We start from the raw sequence: 11,149 nt of genomic DNA, 5'->3' as shown, positions 1-11,149 counted from the left end.
TTCCCCTTTCCCCTTCGCCAAGCACATGCTGGCTGAGCAAGGCTCCATTAGCCAAGAAGGTGCCTTCGATGCTGAAGACACAGTACGGTGAAGGGCTGTGGTTTTTCAGCTCCCCTATTGTCATTTTCCAAAGGTACCCAAACTGGCTGTGGACCCCTTTATAAAGAGGAAAGCTCTATTTGGACAGACTTCAAGCTCAACAAGTCATCAGAGGCACCTGGCAGCTTTTGTGCCCAGGTCACACTTTTAATGGGTTTGCAAATGATGGGGCAGGGAAAAAAGAGCAAGAAGAAAACCTGCACTTGAGGATCTGGTCCCTGGAACTCCCAGCAGAAATTTAGAGGTAAGGCTGAGCAGAGGATTTGGTGGTCATCTGCTGCCATCTAGTGTCATTTGAACACCCAAAAGCCCTCCCTGGATTCATGAATTTCTCTAAGCAGGCTTCAAGTCCTGCCCGTCCCATGGACCGTAGGCCATGTCTTACATTTGTGGGTGCATCAGGATGGACATCATCCATCTGCACTCCCTGTGACCATTTCAGGTTAGACGGAGCTACCAAACAGACCATTGTGCACCATCCCTAAATTACAACCTCCCCATATACCACTGGTCCCAGTGAGGAGCCAGCTTGCAGCTCAAGGGCAGAGGAGCTGGGATGGTGGGGGTATGTGGACTGGGAGGACTTTCTTAGCAATGCTGCTCTTGCCTGGGAAAAACGGATGTGATGGGTCATTCTGCACCACAGCACAGCCAGTCTGCCTCAAGAAAAATCTGCTGGTGCATGCAAGGACATCTCACAGGCAGAGACAGTGTCTTTGAGACAGGTGTAAAACTTCATTGTACTTGTGCTGCTGAGCAGAGCACCTAGACCAGTACATCTTTGCAGGATCGCTGAGATCAGAAATGGGGGTTTCTGTCCATTCCTTTCTACCCTGAATAGCTCAAATTTAGCCCCCGAATGTGCGTGTCCTAGCTCTGCACTGCTGGTGAAGTTTGGATAGCTGTAGAGGATGAACTCCCCATCTCTCCCCACTGGCAACAGGAGGAGACAAAAGGGAGTGTAATAGCCAGGTAGGTGGCATTAATGGGCAAGAATCCAAGCCCCAGGACATTGCATCAGCTTGATGTGATCATTCGCTTGCTGGTCTCACAGTAAGGTGTTTTTTTGACTGCAGAGCTGTCACTTTGTCAGTAAGTTAAATGGCTCGACTCATTGAGAAAAGTTTTTTCCAGCCACTCCATCATTGCAGCGACTTCTCCAAACCCTCTCCAACTGTTTAACCCTCTGCTAACACGTATACTGGACAGTAGAAGCAAGGGCATTCACAGGCAGGCAGCCAGGTTTCCCCTCTCCAGGAGCTCCATAGGCTCTTCCTCAAGTCTGACCATGTCAGAAGTCCTTGGAAGATCACTAAAAAGAGTGGCACCTTGGGAAGGTTTAGGGATCAGTTCATGTATCCTGTCCCCTGGAGGTCATCTGTGGATGATCTCAAGAGGTCCCTTTCAACTTAATGACTCTGTGATCTTGTGACTTGCTATCAGAGTAAGAGGAGCTGCTGGATCCCACATCCCACTGGGATATTCACCAACCAAGACAAATACAGAGGTACCAGAGATGCTTCAGGGAAGACCCACGTGTGTGACCAAAGGCTTCGAAACAAAGTCTGATGTTAAGAGAGTAAGGACAGCTTAGGTTAAGGTGGCCTTAACCACAACCTACGATTAGCAGCCCATTTTATAACCCTGGGGGTAATGAAACACCAGAGAAGTTTCCTGAGGGTTGTCCCCGCGCCTACATCATGAACAACCTTTACATTGGTTCAACGTATCTCAAAAAATTTTTCCTAGGACAGATGGGAACTACGCCAGGGTAGCTGACATTTCACACCCAGTTGGACCAAATGATCCCAGGTTTCAGGGGTAAGAGAAGGGGTTCCAGGGCTGTCTGTTTGCACTGATGTGGTGGGAGAGCCAGAGTCCTCGGTGTCTAAAGGCTCAAGGAACATCTGAACAAGAAAAGAGACGGAGGAGCCAGCAGACAGTACAAAGCCTTTGTTCTCATTTCAGACCCTGACAGAGCCGCATGTCAAGTCATACGAAAGTGGCACGGTATAGTACTGTGCAGGTCAACAGCACCTTTCATCTGAGGATTGTAAAGCCCTTTCAAGACATCAGTTTGTTAAACCTCACAACACCCCTGTGAGGTAGGTATTACCCCCTGTTTTACAGACAGGGGGAACTGAGGCACAGAGAAATGCAATGGCTTGGCCAAGGCCTTTGGGCAAGCCATTGACACAGGCAGGAGGTCTTCCTGCTCCTGTTCCCGGCTTGTGGCTACTTCCCCCTTTGGACAGCAGAGTGTTAGCAGCTCACAGAGCCACTGTTGGGCTTGCCCCATAAGCAGGGAACATGCAATGTTCATGGAGGGCTCCTGAGCCCCTAGAAAGCACCCTGGTAACCAGCTGCCACCAGCACTTCAGACCTTAAACCGTTTCCCAGACAGCTTCTCCTTCCAGGTATGGCCCCAGGATTGTCACTGGTTTTTCTTGTGCAATCAGGCAGGAGGCCAGGAGAAGTCTGAGAACTTGGATCCTTCATGGAAATGTCCCAGCACTGTATGGCAGAGTCCAAACTGGAAACCACTTTTCTCTCATGGCAAATGTCTCCCCGGAGACAATACCCAGCATTGAACTCTGGTGGCAGTGGGTGATGGTGGGGCCTGGAGGAGAAGGAGGAGGTAGCTAGAAGGATATTACACGTCTTTCGCTGCCACTGTTGTCAGCATCTTTCGTCAGTGTTGGATGTTCACTTGACCCAAAGTCACCCTATCCCAGCCCACGTGCAATGTCAATAAGAAACTAAAGCTGGGGGGTAAATTGGCCAGGAAGCGATGCCAGAAGCTGTGGTGGAGTCTCCATCATGGTAAACCCACCGCCAGCCTACCCCAACCCTTAGTTTTGTCATGGTACCGATTTCCCCTCTCCTCCCCCCACCACTACAGTTTTTGTGCTGAATACATATTCTCTTATAAAAATAGTCCTCTGGTATCAAAAGACAAATAAAACAAGAGAGGAATAAAAGACCCCTGTCGCCAGCAGCAGTGCAAATCAGGAGAGCCAGCTCAGGAAGGATGCGCTTAAGGTGTCCTTGGTTTGTCACTTCTTCAAGGGGAAGGAGGTTGATTGGACTTTGATGGGCGGGACTGGCCTAGAGCAAGAAGAAAGAGAAAGAAGACAATTCATTTGAGTGCAGAGACCAAGCACCCATCTCCACCACAACCACCCTTTCAAAGGCCAGGGAAGACAGACCAGCTGCTGAACCCGGGACCAGAGGGGACCTGGGACTGTCATGGTCACCCATGTCCTCTCTCAAAGATACAACCCCAAATTGTATCCCTTTGGGGTGTTTTCCTTTGGCGTACCCTCAAAACCCTATAGGACACAGAGCCCACAAAAGCAGGTGGTGGCACTGGGTAGAAACCAGCAGTGAGAACTGTGAGCCCACCAACTGCAGGAACAATGTCCCCAAAGGGGTTACTGCTCTCAGATTCCCCAAAACAGCCAAAACGTGGTTTGTACACTACCAAGAGACGTCACCAAATCGACCAACACGATATGGACCCTATAGTCCATCCTGGGAATTCATAAAATATCTCACCTCATCCATCTAGGAAAGAAAACAGTTCCTTGACCCTCTCTTACCACGTTGGTCATGTCAAGTAACAAATTCAGACCAGGACACGGATACCTCCTGCTCCCTGGCGCAAGTTTGGCCCCACCAGTCAACACTTTTTTACATGGGCTCCATTTCAAGAGAGGACGGCCAGGGAATGCTCTCAGTGGGCAGCAAGGACAAAACTACACCATCTGGAGAGGGAGTTGAGTTTTTCTGCTGGGATGTGACAAATATTTTCTTTCAGGACCACAGAACAGGCCTGGTTTATCTACTAGAAGAGATGAGCTACAGGGATTGAATTACACTGAGAAATTCTGGGGCACATTCAGCCTCCTTGTGGTGGCAACTACAAAGACATAGGAACCTAAAATGGTCCAAGAGGGTCAAAACAGTAATTAGCAAGGCAAACCATCTGGGGATGAAAGCCAACTTCAGTCCAGCATGTGCCTTCTCTCCATGGTTGGATATGGCCCACAAACCTGGCTAGCAGGAGCGAATGCAAGCGTGATCCCCTGAGGCTCCACTGACCTATTTCCAGGTGATTTAGCAATACAGCGAGAGTTGAAAGTAGCAGTGATATTGTAAAGGACTTGGACTGAATCTCACAGCTCCAAACTGGAAAGCCCATGTCCTCCATTCCCTTGGATACAGGTGTCCAAGCCCTGCTATTGTTTGGGTACCCAGAGGGCCTATGTCCTGCTCATCTAAGAGCCCCTGGGAAAGGGGGACATTTAATCCCCAGACTCTTGGGTCCTAGCCCAGTGCTTAACCAAAGACCATGCCCCACAAGCAGCGAAGACCATCCCCCAACGGTCCTACACGGTGTCGGTGACTCACCTTTGAGGTGGCATCGGTCTGTAGGGAGGAAAGACAAAATACAGCATCAACGTATGTCCCTTCAGTCCACTTTCCCCAGAGGCTCACCAACAGCCCGCTCCATGGTCTGGGATGGGGGCCCATATGCACCCCCAAAAGATGGCATCTCCCTTAACCCATCAGGACCCGACAAGACCCAAAGTCCCAACCTTGGTCACTTTGGTTGCGGTTGCTCCCCAGGTATAAGAACTTGGGAGGTCTTCTGATTTCCTTCCTACCTGTTGGTGCTGTCCCCAGATGCCCCTTACCAAAGATCCTCAATGCCCTGCAGGTCAGTTACCCCCACAGCTGATGGGCTTTGAACACCTCTGTAACTGCACCAGCGTGCGCAGACCCACATACCCCAGAGCACAGAGCATTTCTCCTCATCCTCAGCACTCTGGCCTGTAAACATCAGCCACATTGGGGAGGAGCAGGAGAAATCCAGGTCACAGTGAAGACACCATAAGGGGCAGACCAGAGCACACCACAGTGACATTTGGAATGTCCCGCCCAGATGTGACCCACAGGAGAAGTAGCTCGACTCTTCTCTCAACTTACTTTAATGGCCTCGTGGGGTGGCTCATGGCACTTATACCCGATGCCTTGAAGTTGGTAGGAGGGACCATGACCAGCAGGGTCTGTCCATGTGCAGGAGGCAGTTCTTTGGCCAGAAGAGGACTTCCAGGCAGTGGCCGGCGCGGGGGCTGGTGCTTTGGGACAACCTGGGATCACAAAGTGTATGGTGAGAGACAACATCCTCAAAGAAGCATTCAGTGACCTCCTACAAACCTCTCTCCCCTGCTGTGGAGCTGAGATGCTTCAAAACATATAAGAACACCCAAACCACCTTAATCATTATCTACTGAGCTTTCTTCACCATTGCAACAGATTAATCTCTTAGGGTGACATGACAGTTTCTCAATAGTGTCCAACCCAAAAGAGCCACAGGCAGCCAAAAACCAGGGAATTTCTATGAGTCTGGCGGGAAAGTACAGCCAGCCAGTAAAGCTCACCAGTGGAGTCCTCACGGGGCTGCAGGGAAGAGGTTTCTTCGGAGGTGGCATCTTAGCCTGGGAGACGACCGTTTTGATGGGGACCATGGGTGACTTGCTGACTGGTGGAGGTGGCCTGGCAGGCTTGGGGTCTCTTGGGCGTGGAGGGATGGAGTGGGGAGTCGGGCGAAGAGGGTGAACAATGTTGACGGGCTGGGAACCAGGCTGGTGAGCACTGGGTTTGGGGGGGCATGCAGCCCGTGTTGCCTGCAGGGACGAGAAAAGCAGAAGTATGGAGAAAATCATAGAATCATGGAACCATAGAATGGTTTAGGTTGGAAGGGACCTTAAAGATCATCTAGTTCCAACGCCCCTGCCATCAGCAGGGACACCTCGCACTAGGCCAGGTTGCTCAAAGCCCCATCCAGCCTGGTCTTGAACACTTCCAAATCCTTAGGTGCATTTTCTTGGATGCTAAAAAGCAGATGTCCCCTCAAGGTCTGTGTGCTAGGGAGTCGCAGAAGGAACATTGGGTATTTATTCCACTTTCTGGGACCACCATTTTCACCATCGCACCCAAAAGCTGAAAAAATTTGCTCCTCGCTAATCCTATGACAGCACACAGGGATGAGAAAGGTGTTGGGCTCAGAAGATCTGGACCAGGACCAGCTCTGGTGAATCCATACCAGATTTTCACCAGACTGAATTACAGAGACGGGAGACATCATCCCTTCTGCCTTGATCCCAGCCATTGTGGCCATGCTCAAAAAGACCACTGCTTTCTACCTAAATTCAGCCCTGGGCCTACTCATCCCAAGGTCACCTGAGCTGACACAACCAGCAGCAGAAGCATCTGCCTCCCCAGAGACCCAGCACAAAGTCATCAGTGGGATTTCAGAGTCCCTGCTAAGCTTTGCCATGGTGATGGGCAATTTCCCGGCCAAGGCTCCTGGCAATCACTGGGGTGTTTTTGAGCAGGCAGAACTCAACAGGCTCACTTTTAGGAGGTGTGTGTACTACTGATGAAGGGCTCGCAGTGTAGACACAACGCAAAACCAGCATGGAGTACCAGTTGCTTGACCAGTTGCTGGAGGGAGATGTGATCACCCACAAGCATCAAGTCCCAGGGAGGGAAAGCAAACTTGGAATGCAAGTTATTACTTACTTTATTAGCGTGGCTGGAGGTGGAAATGCTCCGCAAGGTAAAAGCAGCTTTGGGATGACCAGCAGTTGACTTCCGACTGATGGTTTTGCTCCTGCCAAAGATCACAAACATAAATCACAGATGGCAAAATAAAGCAAATATTTTTGCAACAGCTGTCTCCTGAAATGCTGCACGTCAGCGAGATCCTGTCTCCATTAACAGATTGTTAACAGACAGTCTTGTAGTGCTGGGTGAGCGGGGATGACAAGTCTGTCTTGAGATAATGAGGGTAATGAAGTAGGTTGTTTAGTTCTGGGGTTTTTTTCTCAAATTATTGCAAGGGCTCTGAGGTATGTGTGTGTCTGTACCTGTACTGGGAGGGGAAATAATGGGAATATCTAAATTCAGCGCTACTTTAGAGCTCTTCCAGTTTTTGCAACCTGCTAGGAGCAGTTGGCAAGAAAGCTCCTTGGTACCAGGCCACCTTCATCACCACTCTCTGGGGTTGTCCTGTCCAACAGACCATTCCTGTCCTCTGCTCAGGGGAGAACTGAGTGCCTCAGACTGTCCCAGGAGAGAACTGTTCATACCTCAACCAGGTCTCATACCAGTTTGAAACAGGCCCTGTGCACCACCAGCTCCCCCACAACCATTCCAACCAGGCTGGATACCGCCAGTGGCAAGAAAACACTTCAGGGTCTCACTAGGTCCTCAAAAGAGATGGGATTTAGGAAACATCACCCACCTATATGTCTCCTGGCTCCTCCTTCTCATCTCCATTATCCATTTATTCAGGAGCGAGTTCTCCCGTCGGTACCAAAAGTAGATGCTCATCATCAGGGCCGGGAGGAAGAGCAGGAAGACGAGCAGAAGAGTTATGAAGATGGCTTCGTGATCTGGCAAGGAAAGCACAAAGGTGAGTGCGGTGCTGGGAAAGCCAGCAGCCTCCAGCTTCACTCAATGGAAACGTCAGTCCCGTCTGCCCATTCCTGGCCACCCAGGCTAGGGACATCTTTGCTGATCACATCTCTAAAAAGGGAGCAGTACCATCTGGTGGCTTCTGATTAAAATGGGTGGCCACCAAGCAACAAAAGCTGGGCACAGGCCTGAACAGACCTAACCCAGCACATTTGGGAGCAGAACTGTCAGCAGCTTTATCGCACCATCTCCCCATTTTGTGGCATCGCTCCAGCCCCACCAGCATCACAAGGCACGGGTCGAAGAGTCGGGACTCACTGTCACGCTGCACAGGGCCACTGTCCACGCTGCCGCCCAAGCCCGGCTTCTCGCAGTAGGGGGGAGCCCAGCCAGCATCGCAGTGGCAGTTCTTGTTGCTGTTGCAGACCTGCAGAGAGAGAAGGAGGGTTGGAGATCATGAGGAACATATGGAAACGACGGTCTGTACAGTGGGGATGAGACCAGATGCCCAATGGCAGGAGTCTGGGCTAAAGGAGCTTACCCGCTGCCAATATTCACCCTTTAAACATCACTTGGACCCTGCCTGTGTTGCCCTTCAAATCTGGGATTGCAATGTTCAGAGATATTTTCTTGATGATACTTTTATTGCCCTGCTCTTTGCAGAAACACTGAAGACAGGTATGTTATACCCCCAGTTTTCACACCACTTGTCATAGACAAGTCTGATGCCCTTAATACTTTGCATTAGGCCAGAAATCTGTTAAACATCTTCTCCTTGGGATTTCCCCATTAAACCATAGTATTGTTGTTGCCTTATCTGACAAAGCCCTGCATTCCGCAGAGGTCAAATCTTTGTAGCCTTTAAGCTTTGGACGATAGTGTCTCATTCTATTCACTGAACGAATTCCCTGCCTTTTTGCAGTCCCAGTTGTGTTTCTAACTCTTGCTTTACTCTCAGAGGGAACAGGCACCTGCTCTGAGCTCTTAACGCTCTCCAGTTCAAATTGGACCCTGATCCAAATTTTGCAGATGGTCCTTGCATCATGAATGATCTTCTTCCTCTAACTTGGACACGGTTAAGCAAAGACCTCAGAGCAGTCTCACCCATAGCTCATGCACGTGAGAGTTATGACAAGCAGATGCCCACTGTGTTGCAAGGCTCATCCCTGTGGGAAACACTTGATTTTGCTTAAGAATCTGCGCTCTTCTCAGGAACCCGCTATAGGTCTCCAGCAATAACTCACCCCATGACCGTTGCACTGGGAAACACACTTTTCCAGCTCAAAAAGGGAGGCATTCTGGCATCGGCGATCTTTGCAAACCTGAGAGAGAGCCAAGAAGCCAAGGTTATAGAAAGACCCAAGAGAGGGGGGACAGCGATCTTCTGGCTTCACAGATGAGAGTCCTCTGGAAGGATGCTGTCTATTGGAAAACACAGGTTGGTGAAATCGTATTGTGCCAGGTCAATGCATTTCACTCCAATTTTCAGCACAGCCCAGGAAACCTCTGCCATTCCTCAATCCAGGATGGTTCAGCAAAGACCAGCCACCACCACTCCCACTCTCCCTCTCAACAACCCACCTGGCAGCTCCTGGAGAAGGCATTTTCCATCTGGCCCTAAAAGGCAGGCACCAGCCAAAAAACCCAACACTGGATTTCAAAACCAGTCATCCTTTCTCATGAAATATCAACATTTGGCCTTCCCTCCCAAAGTGGGATGAAAATCTCACAATTAAAATGCCAAATAGCAAAGACCATATCTCCCCATACAGCTCTGTCTGGCATGCATCCCTGCTACTGTGCTGTCTACCAGGCTTCTGCCCTTCCTCAGCTGAGCTGACCCTCTGTAAAGTACTTTGAGATGCAGGGGCTGTAAAAAAAACTAATGCTCAATTAGCAGCATCTGTTTTGATCTCTTGTCTTGATTCCTAACACAGCCTTCCCCAGGGAAACAATTTATTCATAGGAGGAAGCCTCATCCTGGGCATGCAATTCTCGTTGGGGTTGCTCCACTATGTGTTAAATCAGTAAAGAAGCATGGAGCCCAGAGAGAAGAATTTGGTGGCCCACACACAAGCATCTAGTGATGTCTAGACATGCTCTGGTTGAGATGTCACCAGGACAACATCTGCAAGTGTGGAGGAAATCATGTCCTGGCTGTAACACAGAGAAGGGCTTATGTCCACACTGGAGCTGGGATAAGAGCCAAGGAGACGATCTCCTGTAGGAGACTCCACCCTTGGGAAGAGGTACTCACCATCCCATCTCCACATTTTGTCCCTGTCATCACCAGCCCAGGGTCGGAGAGGTCTTCCTCATCATCCTGCGCAGTGTACATGTAGGTGCCTCGGCACTTCACCTCCCGCCCATTGAAGCGGATGGTGGTGTCAATGGAGACAGTATTGGTCCCCTGGGGCTTCTTAGCTGAGCTCTGACACTGGATCTTGCCACACATAGCATCCCTAGGAGGAGGGCACGGCCAAGGTGAGTGCAGGAGATGTGGGTACCAGCCACCTCACCCTCCCTGCCCCATCACCCCCTGCCCCACTGCCTGCTGGCTCATCTCCCTCTGAATTTACAGACATGTTAGCTTGTGATGGGAGAAGCTCAGCAGGTTCAGAAAGGACTTAGATAAATCACGGACAGCACAGAGAAATGTTGGAGGGAACAGGCCGGCAGGGATCCCTCTAACATCCATGGTCTAAATGGGAACACTGAAGAGCACACACTCCCTAAATAGGATCTTCTGCTGATGCTGCTTTGATTTTCCTTCTCTTCAGGCTGGGCTGGGAGATGATGCATGGTGGGACAACCTCCCAGCAGTGACAGGGACTGAGCCCAGGAAGGACCTGGTGGCTTCCTCAGGTCCAAAACGGAGCTGGCCCAAGGGGTGATGCCAGCAGCCTGAGGTAGGACCCTGACAGTCCCTTTACAGCTGGGGGCTGCGGGTGCAGGAGGACCAGATGGGGCACCCAGGGGTGCCAGTGCTGCACCCACCTCTTGTCACACTTCACATAGCGCCCTTGGCTGTCTTTGCCGCAGTTGCCGTAGGTGTTGCCGGCCATGTTCACGTCCTGGAAACAGGCGTCCGGAGCTGGCCAGGCGCCTGCAGGGAGGAAGGAAAGATCCTGCATGGGATGGGGAAAGCAGCCAGCAGGGAGAAATATCAAAATCGGGAGGAAGGGCTGGATGCTCATGGAGAAAATACTATGTAAAAGTCTCCCAGAGAGCTGCTGATGCAGTTGCCAGGACACGAACAGCACAAGAGGGGTGAAAACCCCTTTGCTCTGGGGTCTTGCAGAAGATTTTGGCCCTGGGGGAGGATTCCCCACTGTGCCTGCTGCAGCTTTTCTGGGGGCACCCACAGGTGCTCGCCCTGGGGGGTGACAGCACCACTATGCAAACGGGGACCTGTGTGCCCTGTACGGGGTGGGAGCAGTAGAGGGGTGCACAGGGGTGCGAGCGGGGTGTTGGCAGTGTGGGTATGGGCACTGTAGTGCGCACACGGGCAGGGTGCAGCATGCGGCTGTGGGTGGCCATATGTAGTGTGGAGGCCCTACGC

At 51.0% G+C, this 11,149-nt stretch overlaps 1 protein-coding gene across 1 annotated transcript in view; it reads right to left on the bottom strand.

The window, feature by feature from the left end:
- Window positions 1-2,052: 2,052 nt before the first annotated feature.
- ADAM33 (ADAM metallopeptidase domain 33) overlaps window positions 2,053-11,149 on the bottom strand; it is a 31,085-nt gene continuing 21,988 nt past the window's right edge. The window contains exons 15-24 of the mRNA XM_063336546.1: window positions 10,585-10,693; window positions 9,845-10,049; window positions 8,832-8,909; window positions 7,906-8,014; window positions 7,415-7,565; window positions 6,691-6,781; window positions 5,547-5,792; window positions 5,092-5,255; window positions 4,513-4,530; window positions 2,053-3,207 (exon numbers count right to left, since the gene is read on the bottom strand). Of these exons, the coding sequence (XP_063192616.1) occupies window positions 3,156-3,207; window positions 4,513-4,530; window positions 5,092-5,255; window positions 5,547-5,792; window positions 6,691-6,781; window positions 7,415-7,565; window positions 7,906-8,014; window positions 8,832-8,909; window positions 9,845-10,049; window positions 10,585-10,693 (1,223 nt within the window). The 3' untranslated portion in view covers window positions 2,053-3,155. The remainder of the gene's footprint in view (window positions 3,208-4,512; window positions 4,531-5,091; window positions 5,256-5,546; window positions 5,793-6,690; window positions 6,782-7,414; window positions 7,566-7,905; window positions 8,015-8,831; window positions 8,910-9,844; window positions 10,050-10,584; window positions 10,694-11,149) is intronic.

The sequence above is a fragment of the Chroicocephalus ridibundus genome, chromosome 5, assembly GCF_963924245.1.
Source record: "Chroicocephalus ridibundus chromosome 5, bChrRid1.1, whole genome shotgun sequence".
Taxonomy (NCBI): domain Eukaryota; kingdom Metazoa; phylum Chordata; class Aves; order Charadriiformes; family Laridae; genus Chroicocephalus; species Chroicocephalus ridibundus.
This window is presented reverse-complemented; position numbering and strand designations above follow the sequence as displayed.